The sequence below is a fragment of the Rosa rugosa genome, chromosome 1, assembly GCF_958449725.1.
Source record: "Rosa rugosa chromosome 1, drRosRugo1.1, whole genome shotgun sequence".
NCBI lineage: Eukaryota > Viridiplantae > Streptophyta > Magnoliopsida > Rosales > Rosaceae > Rosa > Rosa rugosa.
In genome coordinates, this window is record NC_084820.1 from 55,409,689 (window position 1) to 55,437,687 (window position 27,999).

General features: G+C 36.7%; 3 protein-coding genes and 1 pseudogene across 3 annotated transcripts; all 4 read right to left on the reverse strand.

Moving 5' to 3' along the window:
• Window positions 1–270: 270 nt before the first annotated feature.
• On the reverse strand, window positions 271–2,458 carry LOC133725547 (GDSL esterase/lipase 1-like). Its single transcript, XM_062152832.1, has 5 exons — window positions 1,985–2,458; window positions 1,772–1,893; window positions 1,339–1,569; window positions 974–1,232; window positions 271–774 (listed from the first exon to the last, which is right to left on the reverse strand). The coding sequence occupies exons 1-5, from the start codon at window positions 2,244–2,246 to the stop codon at window positions 539–541; spliced, it is 1,110 nt and encodes a 369-aa protein (XP_062008816.1). The 5' UTR covers window positions 2,247–2,458; the 3' UTR covers window positions 271–538.
• A 754-nt stretch (window positions 2,459–3,212) lies between these two features.
• LOC133730823 (GDSL esterase/lipase 3-like) lies at window positions 3,213–23,519 on the reverse strand (annotated as a pseudogene).
• Window positions 11,430–22,553, reverse strand: LOC133725544 (uncharacterized). Its single transcript, XM_062152830.1, has 17 exons — window positions 22,240–22,553; window positions 22,049–22,157; window positions 21,878–21,966; window positions 21,563–21,685; window positions 19,852–19,911; window positions 15,179–15,784; window positions 14,847–15,059; window positions 14,654–14,747; window positions 14,423–14,536; window positions 13,622–14,242; window positions 13,183–13,467; window positions 12,807–13,078; window positions 12,455–12,628; window positions 12,240–12,347; window positions 12,069–12,138; window positions 11,878–11,976; window positions 11,430–11,769 (listed from the first exon to the last, which is right to left on the reverse strand). Exons 8-17 carry the CDS (start codon window positions 14,675–14,677, stop codon window positions 11,674–11,676), a joined length of 1,863 nt encoding a protein of 620 aa, XP_062008814.1. The 5' UTR covers window positions 14,678–14,747; window positions 14,847–15,059; window positions 15,179–15,784; window positions 19,852–19,911; window positions 21,563–21,685; window positions 21,878–21,966; window positions 22,049–22,157; window positions 22,240–22,553; the 3' UTR covers window positions 11,430–11,673.
• A 1,000-nt stretch (window positions 23,520–24,519) lies between the features above and the next one.
• On the reverse strand, window positions 24,520–27,996 carry LOC133725546 (GDSL esterase/lipase 5-like). Its single transcript, XM_062152831.1, has 5 exons — window positions 27,390–27,996; window positions 27,113–27,234; window positions 26,035–26,265; window positions 25,550–25,805; window positions 24,520–24,854 (listed from the first exon to the last, which is right to left on the reverse strand). The coding sequence occupies exons 1-5, from the start codon at window positions 27,670–27,672 to the stop codon at window positions 24,610–24,612; spliced, it is 1,137 nt and encodes a 378-aa protein (XP_062008815.1). The 5' UTR covers window positions 27,673–27,996; the 3' UTR covers window positions 24,520–24,609.
• Window positions 27,997–27,999: the final 3 nt, after the last annotated feature.

Here is a 27,999-nt window from a genome sequence, read left to right on the forward strand (position 1 = left end):
TTTGAAATGATGAAAGCTTTCAAAATTGTTGACATTTGCCGAAGGTATGTTGTCTGTTATATTAGATGCTTTATAGGGATTTAAAATTTAAAATTCAAAAAGTGCATAAGTTAATGGATTTTAATTTTCTCCCCTTATTTACCTCGATGGGCAAAATAGACAGACAAAAAAAAAAAAGTAATGCAATTAGCAAAGAAAATGTGAACGGACTGCATCCACTATTGATATATCAAAATGAACTTTGATCAAAATTTCTCAATATCCTTATAGCATGTATGTGGAGCATATACACTTCGTAGATGATCGATCTAAATATCCAGTCCAAAATTGCCAATGTGGTGAAGATGGAAAGGCCTAGCTAGTACACTATATTTTTTTTGAAATTAATGGGATTTGGAACCCAGTCAAGCTGGGAGGCTCATCCCCACGCCCAGCTAGTACACTATATAGAGTAACTGAGAGTTTACATTGCCAATACATCGATAATGTCTTTCTAGTAACTACATAAGCAAGATTAAGATATATATACTTGGTTATTTCAATTTTCGAATAGTGCTTTGAGATTGTAAGGAGCAGTGGAATTGGGAGTTCCACTCCAGAATAGCCTAGCAAATTGCTGATTGACCCTTTCTGTTGGATGGGCAGAGTCAAAGAAGACATATTTACTTGCATTAGGGCACAAATAATACTCTTTGATACCTCTCTCGCCTCCGCAGCTTAAAATTCCTCTATATGCACCACTTCCACAACATGCCACCTTCCCCTCCTCAAAACCTTAATGTGCCAAAAAGAAGTACAGTGAGTTAAACCTCCTAAAAAAAAGAGGTCTAAGGACCTTTAATATGATGGTAATTAGATAGACACTAGACCCCAATAACTGTAAGTGCCAATATGCATATCAAAAACTTAACACACACACGTGTGCGTGTGTGTGTGTGTGTGTAAATATGTAACCAAGAAAATGAAAATGTACCATATTTAGAAGGGTGATTCATCCTATCTCTCAGAAACTCATTATAGTCAGAAAGTGAGTATCTGAATCCCTTGAGTTTAGTCTCCAGCTTCTGAAGGAGTTTTGGAAGTGCTTTGTTGTGGAGTTTTACATACGGTGTAATTTCTTCAAAGCATCCATGACCTTTTTGTTCCTGCTCAACTGCTCTTGCGAACGGTAAACAACCAAGAGGATCAAGGCTAAGAAACCCAAAATTTCTTCCTCCTTTCTTGTATATTTCCTGGTGCATTGAAATTATTCACTTTATTATTATCAATTATCATTAGCAAGTACCATATGTATAAAAAGAGAACCTGAGCTATTTATTTGGAGTACTAAAAGCTTACTTCGATTGCTGCAGTTATGTTGCCTAGAACTGTTCCTACAAATTCCCTATGAGAGTAGGTTCGAAGGATGCTGGAGTTTGTACCAAATATGTATGAATAATCGTTGCCTCCGACACTAAACAAGTAAATAGCTCTTGATATCAGAGTCTTAGCTTCTTCATCCCCTAAATTCTTCCTCAATGACTTACGAACTTGCTCAAAATATGAAAGCTGGGAAGTAAGGTCTATCACCTGAAACAAGGTTCAGAGACCAAATAAATAGTTTTTTAACAAGCTTAGTCGAGCATAGACAAGTCTTGTCAAATTTTATATAGCCTTCTACACGTACGCATGGCTTTCTTAATGGCAATTAATTAAGATCATTTACATGATCATTATAGAACTAGTTAATTGGTGAACCAAATAAATAGGTACAAAATCAGACGTCACATACCAAACCTTGGCTAGTTTCAACTAGAGCACCAGCTCCTGCAGATGCAAAGTTTGCACCATATGTAAATTGATGGTTGCCGGGTTGTAGATATGGTGGAATAATAGGTAGTTTTGCATACTCAGCTATAACAACAAAATATTAGGGTAAAGTTATTTTCAATTCCAATTGTATTCCTAAACTCTTATATGTAATTGTAAAGTATATTGATCTTACCTATAAAATCTGAAATTAAACGACCATTCGAAAATCTTCCCGTTGGATATTTAAAAAAGACATCACCATATGGCCGAAAATTTGCCCGCAAACTAGTGTTGATGTAGTTATTGTTTCCAGCATCAAATATTGAATCCCCGAAGATGAAAATAGGTGCATGTTCCTTCTTCGACGACCCACGCTCGCTGTGGCTAAGGGTTGTGATGATGAGAAGGCTTGTACAGAAACCAAAGATAAAGTTATGGAAACTGGTGTTTGCCATTTTAGATGCAATGATCTTCACCAATAGTAGTTTCAGTTGCTATTTATAAAGGCATGCATTTGGGGGCAGGTGCAACAGAAACTAAAACAAATCAAGCAGATGAGCTTTTGGAAAGTCAAACAACCATTATCAAGCTGGTGTTTGCCAGTTTAGATGCAATGATCTTCACCAATTTCAGTTTCAGTTGCTATTTATAAAGACATGCATTTGTTGGCAGGTGCAACTGAAACAGATCAAGCATATGAGCTTTTGAAAAGTCAAACAACCATTATCAATAAAAAGTCCAAACCAAACAATTGAACATCATCATCTTTTATATTAATTTCATCGTTCATTAACTTGTTAGTGGATGTTTAAGTGGCCATACATTTAATTATTCTTGAAAATTCTAATATTTTTACTTTTAATATTATTAAGATAAATACATATGAGTAGAATCTGGATTGCTTGTAACATTGAATGTGTTCGTGCGAATAAACTTTCACCAGTAGACACTTACATAATTGTAATGAAGTAACCTCTTCCAGAAGCAAAGACATATTCTTTTCGGCAAAGAGATGACCAAGTAATGGATGCTTAAGAATGAAAAGTTCAATATGCATGAGTCAATCAAAATCAGAAAATCTATATTCTCCGACTTTAGAATATATAAGCGCTGGATCATAATGTTGATTACTAATATAAAAGGCTCATAAAAGAATGTGCAAGAGCATCCTCCTCTTTTATTTAAAGATCAAAATTAGCTTCAAAGATGTGGCGAAGCTTCTATATACAGTGGTTCCCAATTTACCCTAGCCTCGACGGCACACGCAGATGTGTACCCATTCAACAACATGAAACTTGTTGTTGCATATATTTATATATAGACAGATCCATTGACAAATTCTGATGTGGTTGACAATTTGTCGTTTCAATCCCTCTATTAGATAGGGTTTATTTTTGGAGTTGTACTGATCCTATCTTAACTTAATACTTGCTTTCGAACAGTGCTTTCAAATTGTAAGGTGCGGTGGAATTGGCAGGTACTCCGCTCCAGAATTGCTTGGCAAATTGCTGATAGAGCCTTTCTGTTGCATGACCTGAGTCAAAGAAGACATACTCGGTAACATTGTCACATAATTCATACTCAGTAACACCTACTTTCCCTCCACAGCTTAGAATTCCTCGATAAGGACCGCTTCCACAGCATGCCACATTCCCTTTCTCAAAACCTTTGCCAAAAAATAATGTATCAACGAAGAAGCGTAAAGTTAGTATGTGGAACTTATGAAGTGACACCCTTTTCAAAGTCATTAAGAATAAAGACGAAGATTGCACCAAGTATGCACACACCATATTTCGAAGGGTAGTCCATTCTTTCTTTAAGAAAATCATGGAATTCTGAAAATGAGTATTTGAATCCCTTCAGTTCCTTCTCTAGATTTTCCAAGAGTTTTGGAAATGCTATGTTGTGTAGTGTGACATATGGTGTAATTTGATCCAAGAATACCACTTTGTCCCACTTTGAGTATTCTGCCGTAAGGTACACAAGCGAGGGGCCAAATGCTGAAAAACCCAAAAATTTCTTCCTCCTTTCTTATATACTTCCTATCATATCAAAATGCACAAATCTGATTTGTTATCCATCGCATGACCAACTAATAATCGGCAAATGTTTATCCATAACCAACAATATATATATGGAATATTATCATACTAGATAATCTGACATGTGAATATATACACTCGTTTGTTGTAAAACAAAAGATAAAAGAATTTGAGAGAGAGAGAGAGTTTAGACGCAAAGAATGGAGTGTCTCTATTCATCTCACTATGAGGTTTATATAGGGCAACATCTTGTGTACAAAGGTAAAACTTAATAGTTACACCAATCACTCATACAATTACGAGTCTGTCAATCGCTAATTAGAAGTATGTCAATCACCAATCAATAGTGATCGCACACATCAAGCAATACCTGTTGCATGAATAGCCATTATCATTTACAACACTCCCCCTTGGATATTCTATGTCAATAGTGTTGCCTCTGCTGTGTGCTTCTAAGTTGCCTTGTCAAAAAACATTGCCAAGTAATAAAAACCCTGTGGGAAAAAAACAACCTTGGTCGAAGGAGAAAAACAACACAATGCGCATGAGTGTGGAGTAGTTGTATCAGAACTTCAAAGATGGATGAAGTCTTCTCATCAGGATCATAAGTAGGTAGTGTGTCTATGAGAGGGATGCGTTAGAGTTGCTGCACCAAAACCTTGCCCGATAAACCCAGTGGGAGAAACCCTTGGTCGAAGGGAAAAGATGAGCAAATGCGTATATGTCGAATCAAAACATCTTCAGGATGTACTATAATTGGGGTGACCATGCTAAAAATGTGCCTCGTTAAAACCTTGCCAGGTAACAAAACCCAGTGGGACAAAATAACCCTGGACGAAGGACAAAAAGAGTACACGATGGTCAAGTGGGTATGCTTCAGGATACTCCCCCTGATTTCGACTCCCTCTGAAAATTACATGTTAGGTAATTCAGATAGTTTACATAGACCAATACCTTGGACATGCTTCCGGAATGTAGACTTTGGTAGTGACTTGGTGAAGAGGTCTGCACGATTGTCTTCAGATCAAATCTGCTTATCTTCAAACTTCTGATGCTCCTGTTGTTGCTGATTGAAGGAGAACTTCAGTGCAATCGGTTTGGTGTTGTCTCTTTTGATGAAACTCATCTTTATCTACTCGATGTAAGCAGCATTATCCTCGTAGATAATGGTTGGTTCATCAATAGTGGAATGCAGTCCACATGTGCTTCGAACATGCTTTTGTGATGGCTCTCAACCATATACATTCACGTACTGCTTCGTGAAGAGCTAGAGTTCCAGCATGATTCGAAGAGGTAGCAACAAGGATATGTTTCATAGACCTCTAATAAATTGTAGTATTCCCAATGGTAAAGACATAACCAGTTTGGGAATACGCCTTGTGCGGGTTTGGTAGATAGCCCGTGTTAGCATATATCAACAAGGCGAGCATCATTCCGAGGACCAATAGGGTTTGATCCATTCCTTGATGCGTAGGGATAGAATAAGCCAATATCCTTTGTAACCCTAAGGTAGCGAAAAATGTCTTTTATGCCATTCAGTGGCGGCGTGTTGGCGCAGAGATATATCTAGCTAACAAGTTCACATCGAATGAGATCTCCGGTCTAGGGCATTGAACCAAGTACAATAATGCGCCTATTTCACTTAGATATGAGACTTCTGGCGCCAATATCTCTTTGTTATCATCTGCAGGACGATATGGTTCTCTCTAGACTTCGGACGACCATGGGTGTGCTTGCTTTTATCCTCATTAAAGCATCTTAACATCTTCTAGATGTAATTTATGGACCAAAATTTCATCTACACTGTGCTCGGGCTCCAGGTCGAGACAATAATTTATTCTCCCAAGGCCTTTCATCTCAAATTCTGACTTCAGATGCTTTGCAGTTTCCATGATCTCTTCAAGAGTATCTATCAAATTCATGTCATTGACAAAGACCGCCATAATTGCAAAATCGAAACTTGTTTCCTTAATAAACTAAGCCAAAACTTGTTTCCTTAATAAACACGCATGGGCGTAGTTTATTATTCACATATCCAATCCCGATCAAATATTCACTTAGACGGTTATACCACCTCCGTCTAGATTGTTTCAATCCATAAAGTGAATGCCTCAAAACTAATGGAGAGCGTATTCCGTGGTCTAGAACTATTTGTATCGGGTATCTTATGTCCTTCAGGAACTTTCATGTATATCTCTATATCATGATCCCCATAGAGATAAGTTGTGACCACATTCATAAGCTGCATATTCAGTTTTTTGGAAACTACCAAACTGATAAGGTAGCGGAACATTATTACGTCCATTACGGGATAATACGTCTCCTCGTAATCAATCACAGGGCGTTGAGAAAATCCTTGCGCCACTAGACGAGGCTTGTATATCACAATCTCATTTTTCTCATTACGCTTCCTTACAAATACTCATTTAAATCCTACAGGTTTAACATGGGGAGGTGTAGGAACAACATACCCAAACACCTTTCTCTTTGTCAAGGAATCTAATTCGACTTAGATTGCTTATTTCCTTTTTGGCCAATCGTCTCTTCGTTGATATTCATCAACAAAGCAAGGTTCGAGGTCATCACTTATTATAGTTTCAGTGGCCACCGCAAATACAAACATATCATCGATGATAATCTCATTCCGATTCCAAATCTCACTAAATTTACCGAGATTTCTCTATTCTCGAGAGTGGGTTCAAATGTTGGAGCGTCCCCCAACATGGTCTCTTTTAGGACGTACCCATAATCCGGATTTATCTCGTGAGATGAATCGATTTGAGATTGCGATGTCAAGATGATTCGTTTGTGCTAAGTTTACCCTCTTCCGGGGATAAGAATACTTCGAACCTAATGGCCGGTCTACCTCGCTTCTGGGCAGGGACATATGACTGGTTAGCCGCCATGGTCGTACCTCGTCCATCTGGGACAACACATCCTACAGGGACGTCTATCCTTGCAGGCACATTTGCAGCAGGTATATATGATCTCGTCACTTTAGATAGATCAAAGAAAGTGTTTGGCATATTATATTCTATACTCTATAGATCTAGAATTATCCGCACTTCACTATTTTCGTGCGGTTTGGGGATCAAGATGAGACATTGTGGGGACATTTCTTATTAATTCACGCCGTTCATCAGGAACGGTGATGTTCTTATCTCCCCCTAACGGCGGGAGACTGTCTCATCAAAGTGACAATCCGCAAATCTAGCGACATAATGGATGGGATTCATAATCAACATACATGCCTATCCTTTGTTGAGGACCCAATTTTATACGTTGTGGCGGCACAATTGGCATGAGGACTGCATACCCAAATGAGCGTAAGTGCGGAACGTCAAGTTCGTACACAGTCACCAGCTGTAACACGGAGTAAGGTTGGGTAACAGTGGGCCTCAACGGGACCAACATGGTTTCATGCAAGATTGCATAGCCCTATGCAAAAACTAGAAGCTTGGTGCGCATTACCAAGATTCTATCTGCGAAACCATCTTGGATGTGAACATAGGGATCTATATGTTCAACATCAATCCCAAGGGATATGCAATAATCATCAAAAGACTTCGATGTAAACTCTCCGGCGTTATCAAGTCTTATGGACTTTATGGGATAATCCGAGTGGTGAACCCTTAATTTCGTGATCTGGGTGAGAGTTTAGCGAAAGCAGTATTTTCTTATGGATAGTAGTGTAACATGTGATCACTTTGTTGATACATCAACCAAAACCATTAATATTTAACTGGTCCGCATGATGGTTGGATATGTCCACAAATTTCCCTTGCATTTTGTGCAGAAAAATGGTGGTGTATGTACCAGTCTTTGCATATGATGGTCTAGTATTAAATATTTCTAACTAGTAAGCTTGGCATAGTGTGTCATTAACCCTTATTCAGAAGGAGATTGGTGCATCATACTTTGACCTGGGTGTCCCAAACGGTCATGCCATAGCAAGTAGTTGCCCGAATTGATCAGCTTCAAGCTAACAAATTTTTATTTTCCAATGTACGCTTCTGGCCGCACACTCCGAGGTTACGCAAAGATATTCCACTCATTTGTCTCAGTGGTTTCAACGTGGTAACAATTGGTTCGAATATCTTTAACACTCAATAACGCACTTCTAGAACATGGAGAATATAAGGCCTCATTAATGGTAAGTTCAGTACCATTGGACAACGTATGGTGGATTTTGCCATAACCCTCTATTAGGTTGGATTGGCCTGATACGGTTGTCACAGAGGTATGAATAGACAATAAGTTTGAAAAATATATCCGATCTGGGAGTATGGTCTGCATAATAGCACTGTTAGCCAGACAACAAACTTCCCCACGGAATATGCCTATTCATTTATTTAATTCAACGGATCACATGTATAAATAAGTTTATTGAATTAAATATATTCGAACAGAACCACATTTCCATAATCCAAAATAATTGAAAAACATAAATCACCAAAATCTGAAGACTGAAACATCATTCATTAGATATGGCACAAGGGGCTAATCATACTCATGTCTTCGAGTTTCTAATCCTCGGTATGTCTAGTAGTTGCCTGGAAGTCCATGATCTCTAGTACATGGTATCCATAGGGATTGATCCTTCGATAAAGTTAGTCTCTCAAGTTCCGCAACTGGCGTGATACTCATTTACAACGTGTGCTTCGAGACCAATGGTCAATTCCTCCACATTGATAGCAAAGATCATGCTGATTCTGGTAGCGACTTTAGATAGTTTCTTCCGAAAACCTCCAATGCACCAAAGTCAAGCTTGTTGAGATTTGACATTTCTTACAGGAAAGGAACAAATAATCGTAGTGCTTTGGGTAATATCGTCCATAAGCAACTAATAAGAACTTCAGGTTCTATAACATGGTATAAAAAATTGAATTAGACATGTTAAATCTATTGGTTTTATCATGTGTGGTGAATTTATGAAGGAAACTTCAAGTTTCTTAAATGGCATTATCGAAACTACAAGTTAGATATATGTATGAACTGCTGGTTAATTTATGAACTTCTAGTTCATTAGGTACCTGCATTTTCTACATGTATATTCTAGTGCGAAAATTTAGACAAGTAACAAAATAATTTAAATAATACCTCAAAAATTGCATAAATAAGAATCATGAATCAACTATTGATATTACTTGCATGCTACTAATTTAACATATTAACTATCACAGAATTATGTGAATAAATGCTTCTGGCAATTAATTATACATATTAAATATGATGAATCTATCTACAACAGCCCTAATGTCAAAGTGGTTGGAGTGCCTTACTGACATACATATTGACTGCGTTCGAACACCAATATAATCAAAACATTTTTCCTTTTATTTGATTCTGCTGGACCAAAGAAGGAGTGAGCTTGATAGGGAAGCCTACCCGGCTCAAACCGGTCTGCCAAGGAATGAAATGTTATTAGTCGACCATTTTGGTAACTCCAATTGAATACGACCAGGTAAGGAAGGATGAGGTTTAGGTGGAGCGAGGCTCACTTATGTACACAGCCTCATCTGAACCTTACCTAGACACCGCATCCAACTAGATGAGCCTAGTTGGAGAAGATTCATAACCATTGCCATGGCAACACGCGGCGAGCTTCTGTGCTAGCCTTGCAACTTGGGTCTGAGCTTCTGGCTCGGATTTGTTGTTGTAACTTTGGGCTTGATTTGAGCTTCTAACTCTGCCTCATTTAATATTCATTATTATAACATAGACAAATTCAATATATATTATTAAATCTAACGAAAACAACATAATGCAGAGGTTATGTACCTAAGGAAATGGGTTCAAATCCCATTAATGCTTCTGGCATTACGTATAGGTAATAAGTTGGGTGATAATTTAGCCTATAATGCTTCTAGCATAATGAATTATAATGGCATAATTCATCCTTAAATTACATGCCCTTAAATGTCATATGAATTATAATGGACATAATTCATATTTGTAACTGACAGTTCATATATATTAAATTGAGAGTGTAGTTAACTTTCTATAATGATTTGTGTTCAAATCTCATTAAGAGCAATATTAATTCCTTTTAGTCACTAAATGCTTCGGGCATAATGAATATTGCATATATGTAACGTTTGGTATAAATGACCAAATTAATGGTACCACCTTAGTGGTTACCAGCATTACTTCCGGAATGCATGCAGGTGGCGGTGGCTGATTCCGGTGGCTACTGGCCACTCTAGTGATTTGTGATGTCAGATTCTCTTTTTTCAATCTCAAAACATGAACAAATTTATGACAGATATATATGCATCAACCAAATAAATTAATAATATAAATTTGGATGTTCATGCATCGATCATAGATGATTTTTCAATATGCAACCAAAGATAAAAAGTATGAAATACAAAATTTGAAATATATTGGTTCATGCTTCATGGGGATTTGTTCATATAATCAAGGCTTAAAAACATGAATTAAAACTAGAATTTAGAAAACATTACTCGATGCAGAATGGATGAATCTTTCACATGCAAGATAGTGATTCGGAATAGCAAGTAGAACGATCATCCTTCTTTTGTTGCCGATTCACAATCTTAGAGATTTGGTTGACGATCCTCAATCTTGTCTCAATGGTAGAACTATTCATGCCACCATGTCAATAAACCCATCAGACAACAGCCGAGGACTGTTGTCTGATTCAGAAAATTTCTGTTGTCTAGTAGCCTGATATCTCTTAGGCCTTCAAACGACAGATATTACCCGTGATCTATATTTCACTCACACAACATAGGCCGGCCAATAATCTGTTGTCTGATTGTGTTGAGATATGCCGAATTACAACTTTCTGAGGTTGAAGATGTAATCAAACGACAGTAATATGTTGTTATAAACGATTCTGGACAACATCCATTCATAAAACTCTATCGTGTGTATTTAGTTAACACGACAGAAATCTGTGGTGTGAATATATAGAGTTTTGATCTATCTTGGTTATTTTCTGTTGTGTGAATCTATTGTGGACGACATATATTTATTACGTTTTATTGTTTGTTTTTTATTCAAACAACATAATTAAATCGTGTGAGTAAAAGAGATTCTTGAGATGTTCTGTCGTCTGACTGAGTTTCACACCACAGATATATGTCGATGTACAACACTATAAACAATAGTTTCAAAAGTTACTGTCGTTCTGAGTTTGCTTTAACAACATTGGTTTGTACGTTTTGTTGTGGTAATTAACTTTGAGCAATGGATTTTATGGTTTTATGTTGTCTGGTTTTCATAAGGAATATAGATGGCCCGTTTCTTCTGTGATTTTCTGTTGTTTCAGACAACAGATATTTGGTTAAATTCTGTTGTTTGATGTAAGGTTTAGTATCAGTTTCTTGGTTATTTATGTTGTCTCAGTTGTCTTATAACCACAGATATCTGTTGTTTGAGGTTTTGTTCAACGTCAGCTTGATTTGGTATTTATGTTGTATGATTTGTCTTATAACTAGGCCTTTCTGTTGTCTGATGTTTAGTGCAACATCAGCTTCTTTCGGTATTTATGTTGTATGAGCTGTATTATAACCATAACATATATTGAAAAACCTGTGTTGACTAGTAAGCACAATAACAACATCCAGCTATAACAAGTCAAAAGCCATTTCATTTAAATCAGCCAGCAAACTACATCAATATTCAACATTACCATCAATCCATCCTACAAGAGTAATCTGTTAGGAGGTCAAAATATGATCGATAAAGGCAAAAGTCGATCATATTAGTTGGGCAAAAAAACCCTCCATAATCTAGCTATGCATTCAATGTCAATATGCACAAAAACAGCTAGCCCTAACTACGCATATACCACAGATCCTCTTTGTGCGCACTACACTTGTGCAAACTTCATAACATGCTTCGCCCATTCAGCCCGAACTTCATTAATATCATTTTCTGTGTAAACAAGATTTGTTCTTCTGTCCCACTGCAAAAAAAAAAAAAAAAAAAAAACATAGTATATATGATATATGAAGATTATATTCATCAAACCATGAAATAAAGTATATAATGGTATTGGAAGCTGCTCAAATACCTTAGTAGCAAACTCCAAATTTGTGTCTTCCACTATCTCCTTCATGTAACGCATGATCCAATAACCACAACTCTTGCCACCATTTTGCTCAGGAATGCCCTGAAAATAACACAAGGCACCATATCAGAAGAACTACTTACTATGTCAAACATTAAGAGGCTGGGATACTTCAAATCCCTTTATCAACTTACAGCAAGATTTTTCCACTGGATTAATTTCCTCCCTTTCCGATTCTTGTTCGCATTGTAGATTTTAATGGAGCTTCAAAATGAATAGCAAAACACCAACATAAGTAAAGCATTTATATAATGTATCCTTAACATCAAGTACTGATCAACTTATATAGTGGAAAAGAAACGTACTTATCCAAAATTGTTTTCCATTCACCAGTTATGAGGCGCCTCTTTAACGGATCCATGAAGTAAATGATCTCTTCATTGGGATTCACAGCAGACAACATCCAATGAGAACTATGCCACAACAAAACTCATTTTCAGTTTAAGATAGTTTATATAAAGTAGCTACCTAGAAGCAATATAACATAACAATCTCATTATTGTAAATCCAGTTTACATACCCTGAGTTATACGGCACCAAATAAATCTGGCCAGGCTTTCCCTTTTGGAACCGATTAGACAAAGATCGAGCTCGTTCAGTAGGATTTCCACATCCGAGTGCACCCGTTTGATCAGGATCGACAAAGGCTACCATCTCAGTCATCTTAGACCTCTTCAAAACATCATGAAGGTAGCTAGAAAAAAATCATTTCAAATTCATAATATTAACACTTAATCGGCCGAAGATAAATCAGAAACATGTAAACAACAATGCGGCTACCTAGAATATATTGATTACCTCATAAACACATAAACATCATGATTGTTCCAATTGAATGATAAACAATTGCTAGGTAGTTTTAATGTATTTACCTCATGAAAAAAACAATGCAACCTCCTGATAGTTCCAACATGTTTGCCATGGCATAGATGTCACTTCTAAAGACAACAGCTTTCCTTCGATGACCAAAAATTTCTGCATCAAAAGTGGTGTAGATGGTGGCCCCATCTCGCAGTTCATGGTTGGCCCAAATGCACAAGGCACCCACAGCTGTTGGGAGATTTGGTGGCAGGTTTCCCAAATCTTCATTATCTTCCAACATATCTATTGTTGTCCTCTTTTGATTTTTACGCTTTAGTTTTTTCTATTGTTTCAAAAAATCAATTAGTATAAACTGCCATATCACATTATCAGTTTAGTTGTCCAAGTGACATCCATTTTCAAGTAAAGACTAACAAATTGAGTTACCTTGGCTTCTGCTGCAGGGGTAATGACTAGGTTCTTTGGCCAAGCAACACAATTCCCAATGGCATCCTTAACCGTCACTATCTCATCTTTTATGGGAAATGGTAGCAAAGCTTCATGAACCAAAGTCCGAATGATAGAGACGCGTACATTTTCCTCTCCCAATGAAACGCCATGGATAGTTTGCTGGTTGGTCTCAAGGTCGACATTAATGATTGTTCCAATGGCTACAATGTTTTCCACCGAATCAATGGCCAGTTTGCACTCATTCTGACCTAATAATGAGACCTATACCAACATAACATAACAAGTTCAGCATAGAAATGACAGGTTCAACTTGATTTATGCAATTATGAAATTGACCTCTTCACCATTCACATAATGAAAGCTATATCGGCATAACATGTCTAATTCAACTTTGATTAGGAAACTATGAAATTACCTCTGCATCATTTACTCTTGCCCTTGGAACAGCAAAGACACCTCTTGACTTCTCTTCCAATACCGCAGTTGGTTTTGCCTTCTCATCAATGGCATACACAAGTTCCTTTTCAGGTACAATATTGTTCACATCGTCTCTTAAATCCAATTTCTTCTTTGCAGCTATCACTATCTCAGTTTCTCCATTACAATTTACACCCTTTTCACCTGGCCGGGAGCAGCTCCCTTGTCCTGAACCAACTTCATTGACTAGTGTGGCAGATTTGGGTGTGTCAACAGCCAATTCCTTCCCGTCAATCTTTGCTTCTATCCTTGCAATCTTCTCACTCCAATAAGCTCTTTCCTCAGCCAACTGTCTATCTCTCTCCTCCTCCCATTTAGCTCTTTCCTTAGCAATTAAACAATCATTCTCCTCTAATATCTTCTTCACTGATGACCTCACTGTCTCTTCCACAATATTTCTCTGCCGTTTTGGCAAATGAAAATAGGCAGCCGGCTTCACAGTCCCACCAACACCTCTAACCCTTCCATGATGCTCGGGATTCCCCAACGCAATAGTCAGCACATCATCGGACCCAGATGTGGTGATCTCCCCTTCAGCCTCCCTTTTCTTTAAGTTTTCCTGATTGAAAATAATATCATTATACGACCATCCCAATAAATGTGTCGAGTAGCATTACTTTCATGCCTAAATTAAGCCATGAAATAGTCCAACTATATGAGACAAAAAGTAGGTTCACATAAGAGGACTTGTAAATCATAATGTGTAGAAAAGCCCAGATTTAATCCTACATGTACTTACAATTTTTTTTGCTGTCTCCTCTACCTCAGCTTGTTTGAACTGACCATTCTTATCTTGTCTTGCCTTAATCCACATTGTAGCTCGATCCAGTTGTTCCAACGGCATACTTTTAGACTAAATGGCCACAAGCAAAAAAAAAAAAAAAATCAGCAATTAGATAATCAACTAAAGATATTTCTACTGATAATTAAAAACATTTAGCAAGTTAGTAGCCATCTAACTAAAACTCACCAATTCTTCTTGCAAATTTTGCATACCCTTTGCGTGCCATACGGTGAGGGTATTTATTCTCCTTTCGTTTCATAATTTGGGCCTCACGTACTTCCTGCAAACCAAACCAAAAGAAAATTACATATTGCAGTGACTTACTGTAGGATTTAACAACTTCCACCAAAAACCAAAATTCATTAAATGAACAACAAACCAGAAAACTAGCTGAAAGCCTGTCAGCAACAAAGGTTTGCCAATTGTCCTTCGTTATGCTTCGGTAATCATCCGGTGGAAATTCCAAGAGATCAGGTTCATTCATGTAAGGGATAATGTATAAATTGGTCAACTTGCTCTTGAACTCTCTCCATTTATTTGCAGCTGATGTGATCACCATTTTCCGACATTCTTTAGGTATGACAAATGCATCCTAAACACGTAGCAAAAATAAATTTCAAATCAGAGTACTAATAGTGGTCCAATAACATTAAAACCATGTGTTTGTCAATGTAATTTGAAAAAATTGAGCCAAATGATGAGTATAAGTACCGTTATTGATTCCCAAATTTTTTCCTTTTCGTCTGGATCCACGTCTCTCCAATCCGGTATTGAGATTGGGATCTTTGTACGAGCCAACACTCCTATGTAAGACTGCATTTCATTTGCCACCTTACCAACAGGTTCCCCTTTATCATTGAACTTGACAGTTAACTTCTTTCCTCGGATAAGTCTATTTGTGATGCGGCTCATAGTTACCATCCCTCGCTTCAACAACTTTAATCCACCGGTTACGTTTTCATCATCATCATCATCATCATCATGAGCAGCGACCTTGTTGTTTGTGGAACTTGACTTTTTGGACGACTTACTTGATGATGCTCCTTTCTTCAACTCAGCAGTCATGATCAGCTTCACTTTTCTTGATGTAGTTTGACACTTCTTGGGAGAGGAAGGTTTTCTAGTAGTTTTATACTTCTTTTGTGCAGTAGTCTTTTTTCGTGGAGTCACCTGCTTTTTGGGGGAGGAAGCTACCTCTGAAATACTTGCATTTATTGGTATGGCAGATGTTGATCTTGATCGTTTCATCGCCGCACTCCTGATCCTTAGTGCTATGGATCTTGCAGATGCTGATGATCGTGTGGACGGCGACATTATCTGAAACAAAGAGCAAATGTAGTTAGCTACATGTTAAATAACATGACAATTATTGAGATAAACAGAAATTAATTATTAAACAAGAAACAAATACTTAGGCAAAAATCAACAAAAGCAATAGTGAAGCAGGAAATGCAAGAATCAAAGTAGTCTTTATATAACAAAAACTTTATTGCAACTTAACAAAGTACGTAGATATAAAACTAAACAACGAAACCCAACCTATAGTAAAATGCATACATTCAAATCACTTATCTTTTCCTAATCACTAATCCACCCATATTCCTTCATTGCCATCTCGAATGTAGGAGCTTGGCTCTTCACCAAGTACATCATCAAATGTCTCGATTGATGGCATTATAGGAATAAATGGGTGCTGCGCCACTTCAATATCTTCTAGCTCTTCATCATTACCAGCCCCTTGGTAGTCACTATCCGGGCATCGTATTACCACTGACCATTGATCATCAAGGGGGTCATCTATGTAGAAAATTTGTTTGACATGCGTGGCTAAGACAAATGGATCATTTAAATGCCCTATTCTATTCAGTTTAACCAAAGTAAAGCCAAGTTCATCTACTTTAATCCCCCTGGCTGACTCAACCCAATCGCACATAAAGACCGGTACCCTAAACTTGTAGTAGTCCACCTCCCAGATTTGCTGTATCCTACCGTAGAAGTCCATATCATCGGTTTTGGGGTTATTATCCTTTGCACTAGCAACTTGCATTGCATCCGCAACTAAAAAAACGCCACTGTTTTGAACTGATCTGACTTTGTCACGCGCAATAGTGTTGAAATCAACCCCATTAACATGATATCCACTAAAAGTAGGGACCTCCTTTTTCGGTCCACCTGCGAGCCACCTGATACTTTCTGAAATAGAATTATCGGCAAATCTCATTTCGTTTGCAACCTGCAAATTACATCATATGTCAAAGAGCATACAACACAAGTTTTGTTTGACTCAAAACTTATAATTTACTTCCTAAACCCTAAATAAAATAGAGTAGAGAATAAGCTATGTACCCTCTCCTTTAACCAACCAGCAAAGGTAAGATTCTGTTTTTGCTTCAACCACTTTTCATTTTTGATGAACCTTGGGAAACTTAACTTCAATAATTCCATATGCTCACTGCAAAGGGGGAAATGCATGAAATGAGCAGAAAAACCTAAATGAATGTGTACGTTAATATAGTACAACATTAAAATTGTAACAGAAGAATTAATATCACTTACGTGAAATATGGGATTGCATCTTCCGTGTTCTATAATACACAAAGGTGAGCTAGGTCTAGCTGCTTCTGATTCACACTAATCATGGTGGCACCTGACAACGGCTTGCAGCCATTAAAAACCCAGATTTGGTTCTCAAAGGGATCCCAACAGTGGTAGCATCTTCAGGAAGTATACGTTCTGAGCAAAACTCAATTGCCTCTTCAACAATATAATTCTCTGCAATGCAGCCCTCAGGAAATTGTCGATTTCTCACCCATCCTTTGAACACCTTCATGTACCTCTCGAAAGGGTACATCCATCTAAAAAAGACCGGACCGCATAACTCGACTTCCCTAACGAGATGAACAGTTAGGTGAATCATTATGTCAAAAAATGAGGGTGGAAAGAACTTCTCAAGCAGGCAAACTGTATCAACCAGGTCTGCTTGCATTTGTTCCAGCTTTGAAACATCGATCACCTTGCTACATATTGCTTTGAAAAATAGGCAGAACCGGATAATTGCATACCGAACCGGTTTCTCTAAAACTGAACGTAGTGCGATTGGGAGAAGAAGTTGCATTATAGTGTGGCAATCATGTGATTTAAGACCGGCGAGTCTTAAATCCTCCATTGACACCAGATTTCGTACATTGGATGAAAACCTAACCGGAACAGTCATATTGAAAAATGAACTACAAACGATCTTTCTCTCATCAAGGAACAAGTTCCAACTAGCCAAAGGCAACTTCTCCCTTTTTCCAGTGCTTGTAGCCTTCAAATCAGTGCGTATACCCATATCAACCATGTCTAAACGAGCAGCAGCCCCATCCTTAGTCTTCCCCGGAATATTCAACAACGTACCAAGGATAGCATCGCAACAATTCTTCTCAATATGCATCACATCAAGATTATGTCTTACCGGAAGATGTTTCCAGTATGCAAGTTCAAAGAAAACAGACTTTTTCTTCCAACAAGGTCTATTTTGATCTTCAAGACCCTTATAAGGGGGATGAGGATTTTTTTTGCCAAATGGCCAATCAAGACCTTGAACTCTTGACAAAACCTCCTCTCCACTTAATGGTTTAGGAGCTTCACCCTCCTCTACAGTGTTGTCGAAAGCAGCAGCTTGCTTTCGATATGGATGATGTCGTGGCAGGAATCTTCGATGCCTCATGAATGCCATTTTTTTAGACTTCTTCAACCTATACGGTTTGGTCTCTTCAACACATACTGGACAAGCATTGTATCCTTTGACAATGCTTCCCGATAAGTTCCCATATGCGGGAAAATCGTTAATTGTCCACAACAGTGCTGCCCTCAATGTAAAATACTCTCCTCTTACAGCATCATATACTCTCTCAACCCCATCCCACAACACTTTCAGATCATCAATCAACGGCTGCAGATAGACATCGATATCATTTCCGGGCTGTTTAGGTCCAAAAATTAACAATGTCAACATCATGTACTTCCTTTTCATGCACAACCATGGAGGAAGGTTATACGTGATAAGTATAACAGGCCAGCATGAGTATTTGCTACTTAGAGAACTATGTGGGTTAAACCCGTCTGATGAAAGAGCTAGTCTAAGGTTCCTAGGCTCTACACCAAAATCTAGCCATTTTGTGTCAATCATTTTCCAAGTTGGGGAATCCGCTGGATGCCTCATCATTCCATCATTCTTTCTATCCTTGACATGCCAAGTCAGTTCCTTTGCTGAAACAGTTGATTGGAACATCCTTTTGAACCTTGGGATCGGTGGGAAGTACCACAATACCTTCCCGGGTACCCCTTCTTTCTCGGATTTGTCCCTGCCTAGTTTCCACCTTGATTCACCACAAGTGGGGCAGCTTGTTGCATCAGCATGCTGCAACCTATATAAGATGCAGTCATTTGGACAAGCATGAATCTTTTCATACTCCATCCCCAATGAGCGCAGTGTTCTTTTGGCCTCATAAACTGACCCTGGTAACTCATTCCCTTCAGGAAGCAATAGGCCAATCATAATTAACATGTCTGAATAGCAAGCATCAGTCATGCCGTGTTTAGCTTTTAGATTGAATGTTTGTATCAAGCCATTCAACTTGGTTGTCTTAGTACAACCAGGATATAGGGGCTTATCTCCATCCTCTACAAACTTCCTAAACTCATTCGAGTCTTCCGAAATCCCCTCATCCTCACTACCCTTCATACCTTCTTCATCCTCTTCTATCCCAAAATCAGGATTCATCTCAACTGTTTCAGAATCCCCTCTAGCAACATTCAAGGCAGAAGTTGATGGTTCTCCATGCCACTTCCAATGCCTATAGTTGACATCTATACCATTAAAAAATATATGGTCCTTAATCACCCCTATGGACCAAAAATCATTGTTACAACACTTCAAGCAAGGGCAACATATGCTATTTGTGTCCCTTGCATTAGCCGACGCAAACTTAAAAAATTCTTCAAGTCCTATCTGAAACTTTAGTGATCTTCTATCTTCTTTCATCCATGATTTATCCATCTTATATATACAAACATATAAAACAATTAGAATTCTAACATTTTATCTAGCTAAGATCATGATATATACTTAAACTAAGAGGAAAATACATATTTGTTAGGAACTTTAAACCATTTTGCATACCATATATTTTTCAGTTGCATACTTTCCTTGAATTATACTCATTTCCAGATCTATCAAGATTATTAATATTCTTTGTTACCAAAGAAGACCATTTTAGACAAAGCAAATTAAAAACTTTGTTATCAAGATTATGATTTAAGTCACTTATATCTTTAACTTCAGAAAAAGATAAATGTGGAAAGATTGTGGAAAGATTGCAGGATAGATCAAATAATCTCACCTTCTTGTTTGTTTCTTGGAGCTCTCCAGCAAGGCTAAATTAGTCAAGTATCAAATAGACCTGCATACAAGAACATGTTAAGATATATTGGATGACCAATAATTTGGGCTGAAAGGTTTAAATATTTGCATGATAAATTGGTAATATGCCAATAATCTCATTGGATCATCATTGCACATTACGCACATTCATGGAACCAAAAAATGTAGTTACTTAATTACTATAATATGCAAGCTAGCACATTCTCTGTGGCTCTTTTATTAGACATGTAGCAAAGTTTTTCGATTCAGGTATCGCATATATAATATGGTGTGTGTGTAATTAAATATATATATATATATATATATATATATATATATATATATATATATATATATGTTGTTTAGCAAAAGTTGGATAGCAATATTGTACTGGGTCTTTAATTCAAGTCAGAGAGATCAAACAATATGCATAGCTATTAGAATATAGAAAAATAGCTTCTTACTTAATAAATAACTAGACAAACAAAGGGGATGATCAAAGACCAATCCATAAGGTGATCGAATAACAAAAGAAAGGCTATTAATAACTTCCAAACCCATTTTGTATGAATTGTTTCACTTATACTTCTTGCCTTCTTCGCCAGAATTGTTTTGTTTATTCTGCTTATTATTAAATTAACCATTTATCAATCTAAAATTAGCCAATTAGATCAATATATGAAATTTATAATACCAAATCCCACCACAATATATAATTAATTAACATGCAATAATAAAATACAAGCCCCAAATATTTTGAGAAGAAACCAGTTTTAAAATGCATCACACAGATCAAGCAAGGAAAACATGTACCATATAAATCATAAGTTATATGGTTCTGTTAATGTGCACAAATATTACCGGTTCATATAAACCGAGCATGAATGATTTTATTGGTTCTGCTTTTGCAGTGGTGCCTAATGTAGACAACAAGGAATTACATGCTCACTTTTGACAAAGCACCCACTATATGCAAAGAAAGAGGGATCGAACACAAATATTTTACCCAATATCAGCTGTTTTTAGTAGGACTGTTATGGCACATAAATGGTACGACCTTTACAACTCATATAAGATTTCCACCTTTCTTAGTTCCACCATCTTCTTTTTGAAACCCTGAGCCCACTTCCCTTTACATGCTACTTTTTATTCTGATGCATTTGGATGTCATATATAATAAGGTTATATTACAAAAAGTAACACTCAGACACCCCCCCCCCCCCCCCCCCCCCACAAACACACTCCATAGAGCCAATTATATGAAATATGTTTAGTTCCTTCTTTTATCACGCATAGAACTACCCAAACAGCTTAACCCACTACTTTGAAGAATCTATTGAATATCAAAGCTACACTACATATAAACGTAAATACGACCTCCACAAATCAATGTTAACTTCATCACTAAAGAAGTAATTTGTATTTCAATTTTCTATCTCAGATTACTGTTCTATAACTACAAGTAGAAATGCCCTCAAATTGCAGCTAGTGCATGAAACATTTGCAAACAATCCCAGTTATTGAACAAACACATGACTTAGTGATCAAAGAAATTGTCAAAACAAGTAATCAAAATCTCTCTCTCAATTCTTTGAGAGACATCTACTCAAAAAGACTGAAAATTAATCAAAATCTGAAGCAAATTTTTAAAAGGATCTAAAATCAAGAGCGAGAAGGAGGATATCAGATACCTTGACTCTTTTTGTGGCCACCACTTGTTGCACTTCATGCACAAACTGATCGAATGAGTAATTGAGCAGCAAATGAGAGTGCCACTCTGTGTACAACCCAATTAGGTTCCCCAAATCTCTAACCTGCAAAAAAATTGATATAAAAACAAAACAAATAAATTAAAAAGCAAAGCAAAGACATGGATAAAACTATATCACTGATAATTTAAGTTAAACAATTTCATCACATAGATGAGGAAAGAGCGAGGACCGAAGAGGGAAGGCCATACTGCCACTACCAGTAAAGCAAGAGAAAAAATGAAGGAGTAAAATTACCTCTTTTTTGAACCAACTAGCTTTGAATCTTCAATTGAACTACAAATTCAAAATCGGAATGTGCAAAACATGTACAAATTCATCTAGATCTGGAAAACACCAAGAAGCTGAGACCTTGGAAATATATAAAAATAGAGGAAAAAGTGAAAGAATGAGAGAGAGATTGAATACCCATCTCTTCGTTAGTGGAGAAGTGGTAGTAATCAGTGGGCTTGCCCTTGAACTTTTCTCTTTAGCTTTTGGATTCAACCCATCTCTTCATGTACAAATTCATCTAGATCTGGAAAACACCAAGAAGCTGAGACCTTGCAAATATATAGAAATAGAGGAAAAAGTGAAAGAATGAGAGAGAGATTGAATACCCATCTCTTCGTGAGTGGAGAAGTGGTAGTAATCAGTGGGCTTGGCCTTGAACTTTTCTCTTCAGCTTTTGGGTTAAAGAGATAACAGGCTCCGCTTAAACCGCCTGTGTTGCTGCCTAGGCAAAGTGAGATGAATACTTAGGGTTGATTCATTGAACAGAACAGTTAGAAGCTCGTCGAGCTTATCGAAGAGGAGTCTGCAAATAAGGGAAAGAAGAAGATGGCTAAGATTTAAGCTACCATGAATCGATCGAGATTGATGTTGGATTGGGTTTTCCTTTCAAAGATTTCTGTTGTGTACCAGAGCGAGGGAGAAGATTGGTTTGAGAGCTAAAGCGAGCTGAGAGACTGTTTCTAGGTTTCTATCAGTTTGACGAATTTGTCGGGCCAAAATATGATTAAGTGTTAGACGAATATGTCTTCACGTTGTGCCAAAAAAAAAAACAGAAAGGAAGGGAAAAAAAAAAAAAAAAACCAAACAAGTGAGAATCAATCTCAGTTTCTTGCACAACAGAAATCTGTTGTCTGAAACACAACTTTTAGAAACAGTTCCTTTCACACAAAATAAAATCTCAAACAACCAAAACTAAATCAATCTCAGTTTAATGAACAACAGAAATCTGTTGTCTGAAACAAAACCTTTTTCAGAAACCTCATTTACCATGATATACACTATATTCAGACAACAGAATTTTTTCATTCTGTCGTTAAAATTATTCAGACAACAGAAAACCATCATTCTGTCATCTGAGCTCTGTCGTCTGATGGGTTTATTGACATAGTGTGCTGATCGATAATGTGTTGTAAAACAGAAGATAAAAGAATTTGAGAGAGAGAGAGAGAGTTTAGACGTAGAGAATGGAGTGTGTCTCTATTCATCTCACTATGAGGTTTATTTAGGAGTACATCTTGTGTACAAAAGGTAAAACTTAATAGTTACACTAATCACTCATACGATTACGAGCCTGTCAATCGCCAATTAGAAGTATGTCAATCGCCAATCAATAGTGATCGCACACATCAAGCAATACCTATTGCATGAATAGCCATTATCATTTACAACATCGTTTTAATTTTGGCTAGCTAGACTGATTAACATAACGTACATGCTCAATATCTAACAATAAATTATTATAATTAAGTACTAAAAACTTACTCTTATTACTCCAGTTATGTTGCGTATGACCACCCCTACAAATTCTTCAGGAGAGTAGGATATATCGAAGCGTGCTGGTGTTTGTCTCGAAGGGAAAAACGTAATCGTTGCTCCCAACACTAAATAAGTATCAGCTCTTGAACATATTTATTAACAGAATTTAAATATTGACAAAAGATGAAGTTTACACAAATATTTATTTATAAATAATATCAAATATATATAAATATATATATATATATATATATATATATATATATATATATATAAAAATATCAGTTAATTCTTATTGGGTGGGTATGGGGATGGGGATCAAAATATCATCTCCACCCCGTACCCGATTTCGGAATTTGAGTAGTGAGGATCCCCATCCCCGTTACCCGATTTCCCCTGAATTTCTCCCCGTTAGGGTCGAATACCCAATGGGTACCCTACCCGATGGGGATTTTTGCCATCCCTAATAACTAATATTTCAACTGTAGAAAAGTATATTACATCATACCAATGAAATCTGGGATTATGCGACCATCTGAAAATCTACCAGTCGGGTACTTAAAGAAGGTTTCACCATATGGCCAATAATTTACCTTCGCTGTTGTGTTGATGTAGTTATTATTTCCAGCATCATATATTGAATCCCCGAATATGAAAAGGGGTACATGTTTTTTGGAGAACCCGATATGGCCATGGCTTTGGGTTGTGATGATGAGAAGATTTGTGCAGAGAGGAAAAACAAGTATTTGAAAGCGTAACTTCACCATATTAATCGATCGGTCTACTACTAGCTAGATATGTAATTTCTTCACCTTATCTAGCTTAGTGCGTACCTTATCTAGTAGTTTCATTGCTATTTATAGGAAAAGCCGGAGGGAAATCTACATAAAAATTAAACGGGTGCATATGAAGACAATAGAATAGTAAAATTAATCTGGTGAGCTTAATTAATTTTTCCACTACATTCAGTCTTAATCATGATTACAATTCTTCCAGTTGAAAGCAAGAACTGATCGCTCTGCTACTATATTCCTATTTCTATAAGCATATTAATTTGTACCTTGAACTTCAAAGTTTGGGAGCTGGACTAAATTATTTAATATCTGCAAGACATATCTCACAACTGGGGATCAGATGTAAGATAACATCAATTCTTCAATTTTAAGCTCTTTAATCGTTTACAAGTCACCAGATAAAAGTATATCAAATACTATTTATATCTATAAATCTCTGAAGAGATCCTTCAGATTGTATAGACCCAAGGGCTTAGAGTCATCTTCCCCACTCCACATTTGATAAGCCAATTGGCTATAAACTTTTTCAGTCAGATGGAAAGAGTCCCAAAACAGATATTCATTAGGGTTTTCGCACAACTCAAACTCCTTCACGATTCTCTTCCCTCCACAGCTGAACACCCCTCGAAACTGACCTGTTCCGCAGCATGCTGAGTTTCCTTCTTTAAAACCTTCATCATATGTACACACAATATATCCATTAATTAAAATTATCCAGATCACCAATTCACGATTAATCATCTTAATTAACCACCAAATTTAAAATCATAATAAAAAGTTAAGATGGTAAAGCAATTTTTGATTTGATTTTTTGTGAAGATAATGTTCAAAAGTATTCCGATCATGAAAATACAATGTAACATGAGAGATGTAGAAGAAAAATGTAGATAGTATTCCTCTATGCATACACTATGGAGAAAATAGATTTGCACCTCATAAAATAAATAAAAAAGTGCATTAACATGTGTGCATTCTATAGAAAGTGACTATCCCTAATGCTAAATTTGCGTAAAGCCATGCATGCCAGGACTTCTTTTTCTTTTTTTTTTGCAGCACTGAAAGAAGATCAATGAAGAAAACAAAAATGAGGTAAGCCAAGTTTATCCCAATGACAAAGGTCTATAAGGATTGGGGAATTGAGTCCCAATAAACCAAACCTGAAAAAGTTAAACCAACGTTTGCTAAAGCATCTGCAACATGATTTTTTTTCTCGGAATATATGAGAACAACGGAATTGCATTTGAGAAACATGAAACATATAATTATCCCATGCCACACGAAAGTCTCCATGGAACAAGATAGAATTGACAGTTATTAATTATTTGATAATTAATTGGTACGTGATTATTGTACTTCGGGTACGTACCATATTTAGAAGGATGTCTGGTTCTCTGTCTAAAGTTGTGGTTCAAGTCGTAGAGTGAATATTTAAAACCCTTCAACTGACTTCCTAGTTTCCTGAGAACTTTGGAGAGAGCTTGGTTATGTAATCTGGCAAGTGATGAAACTTCTTCTAAGCAGCTTCCATTGTTTTCTTGTTTGATTATTCTCAAGCCCGGAAGACAACCTAATCTCAACAAGTTGATGAACCCAAATTTTCGACCCCCTCCTTCATAAATCTCCTGCCAAATTAGCTTTACCAGTCAGTTGAAATAACATAAAAATTTTAGAAATATTCTCTTATCAACAATTTGAAATGTTTTATTATTGTCATACTAGTTTTTAGTCTCCGATCACATTAGAATCATAAGTAACTATAAACAAAGAGTCAGAATAACAACTTAACAACATATCATGTTATTTGACAAGAACAGATTACTCTATAAAATATAGTAAAATAGTGATTCATACTTGGATGATAGTTGTCAAATTGCCAATGACCATTCCAACGTATTCTGAGTGAGAGTGGGACTTGAAAATGGGGGAGTCGATCAAGAAAGGGCTCATGTAATCGTTGGTTCCGATGTTAAACAAGTAGACGGCTCTTGACAGTGTCATTTTGGCTTCAGCATCGCCCAACTTGTGTCTGAACCAGGTCTCTACCTTCTTGTAATTTCTTAGTTGTGTTTTCAGATCAATCACCTGCCAAAGGAGAATATGAAGTGGTCCATGTACATGCAAGCTAGTCTTTTGCACTTTTCAAGTTAATTAAAATAGATATGATATTCTCTGGACACCAAGAACTTACCAAATATTTTGGCTCTATATATACACTTTCGCTTTATACATATTCTTTGGAAACAAAAAAACTGTGAGCTAGACCTAAAAGTTTAAGTGATTAACGGCTGATATATCAAATTGTGTCATTTTCATGCAAATTAGTTTTACTAAATTAGTAAACAAATTGGTACACCTAGTACTAATTTAGATAAAGTTAGGTAAAAAAAATTATTATGTTAACACAATATAACTAATTGATAATGAAATCCTCTATATGTAAACATTTAACATGAATTAATAGATTTATGAATACACTTATTGTTAAATTCTAACAATAAACAAATTTTAACTGAAGAATTTACCTAAACACACAACTAGATTTCTTAACTGTACCTGAGAAATCATTGAGCATGTGAACATGACTGCTAATTATTATATTGAGACCTATAAATTATATATATCTTAAGCAGCTGTGTGTCATTTCATCAGTGGTCTATTATACCATGCTGCATGATGGAGCTGTGCTACAATAGTTATATCTAAGACGTATACTTGATTCATGTTTTTTAATACAAACTTAGGTGCATTCGATCACCCATTCACCCTATAAAAGAAAGGTAAACATCTTGAAATGTCACCCCACTCTATTCGTGATTTTCTCTACGATCAATAGCTAGCTACAATAACTATATTTATAGCCGATCATATACCAATAATAGTACACAATCATTGTAATTTCATATTCCCGAATGTGAAAACATATGCGTACCGAGCCTTGAAACGTCTCAACCAGAGCACCAGCTCCAGAAGATGCAAAATTCGCTCCGCCCGAATACTGGCGAAACCCCGGTTGCAGAAACGGCGGAATCAATGGCAGGTGAGCATACTCGGCTGTAGTACGTAGTGATAATGTTGTATATATGATTATAAAATGCAGAATCAGATATCATGATTAGTTACAATCAAGCAGACAAGATATAAGTTAGCTAACCAAAAGTGGATTTGTACAACCAAGGACAACATTAAGAAAGATTTGCAAATCTCACCAATAAAGTCCGACATCAACCGCCCGTCGGAGAATCTTCCAGTTGGGAACTTGAAGTAGGTCTCTCCATAAGGCCTGAAATTGGCCTGGTCAAGAGTTGAAGTGTTGATGTAGTTGTTGTTGCCTGCATCCAAGTAAGAGTCTCCGAAGATGAAGAAAGCAACTTCATGATGATGATGAGGCTTCTCTGAATGCTGGGATTTGCTTAATCCAAAGCAACTACTTGAAAATATTAGTAGTACATGAAGAAAGAAAAGGAGGTAGACAAAGCTTTGCCTTGCCATATGTATTGTCAAATTTATATCTGACCCACAGAGACACAGAAACTTTGTTTCTATTTACTTGGAATGGAATGAACAAAACAATAGCCGAGTATAAACATCATGTGTTTTTGGAAATGAAATGCAAAGTGTTGGACAAGTTAATTAGTCTGCTCTAAATGAATTCTAAAGGGTTTATTTATTCTCAATCGAATTCTCAAGTAATATGAAACCAATCTGATCCTATCAATTATACGAATAAGAAAGACTTTGCCAACCACATGAGTTGCAAAAAGTCAAAATAATTTGAGAATTAGAAAAATCCCCATTTGTCAAAAAAATTTGGCTGAA

Excerpts from the sequence above, each read along its gene's own strand:
- LOC133725547 (XM_062152832.1), bottom strand. The coding sequence starts at position 2,246 with ATGGCAAACACCAGTTTCCATAACTTTATCTTTGGTTTCTGTACAAGC. Across the intron at positions 1,570-1,771 it reads TTGAAACTAGCCAAGGTTTG|GTGATAGACCTTACTTCCCA; the intron begins GTATGTGACGTC and ends ACCTTGTTTCAG. Across the intron at positions 1,233-1,338 it reads ACATAACTGCAGCAATCGAA|GAAATATACAAGAAAGGAGG; the intron begins GTAAGCTTTTAG and ends TCAATGCACCAG.
- LOC133725544 (XM_062152830.1), bottom strand. The coding sequence starts at position 14,677 with ATGCAAAATTTGCAAGAAGAATTG. Across the intron at positions 14,537-14,653 it reads AAAATTTGCAAGAAGAATTG|TCTAAAAGTATGCCGTTGGA; the intron begins GTGAGTTTTAGT and ends GTGGCCATTTAG. Across the intron at positions 11,770-11,877 it reads ATTTGGAGTTTGCTACTAAG|TGGGACAGAAGAACAAATCT; the intron begins GTATTTGAGCAG and ends TTTTTTTTGCAG.
- LOC133725546 (XM_062152831.1), bottom strand. The coding sequence starts at position 27,672 with ATGGCAAGGCAAAGCTTTGTCTACCTCCTTTTCTTTCTTCATGTACTA. Across the intron at positions 26,266-27,112 it reads TTGAGACGTTTCAAGGCTCG|GTGATTGATCTGAAAACACA; the intron begins GTACGCATATGT and ends CTCCTTTGGCAG. Across the intron at positions 25,806-26,034 it reads ATTTGACAACTATCATCCAA|GAGATTTATGAAGGAGGGGG; the intron begins GTATGAATCACT and ends CTAATTTGGCAG.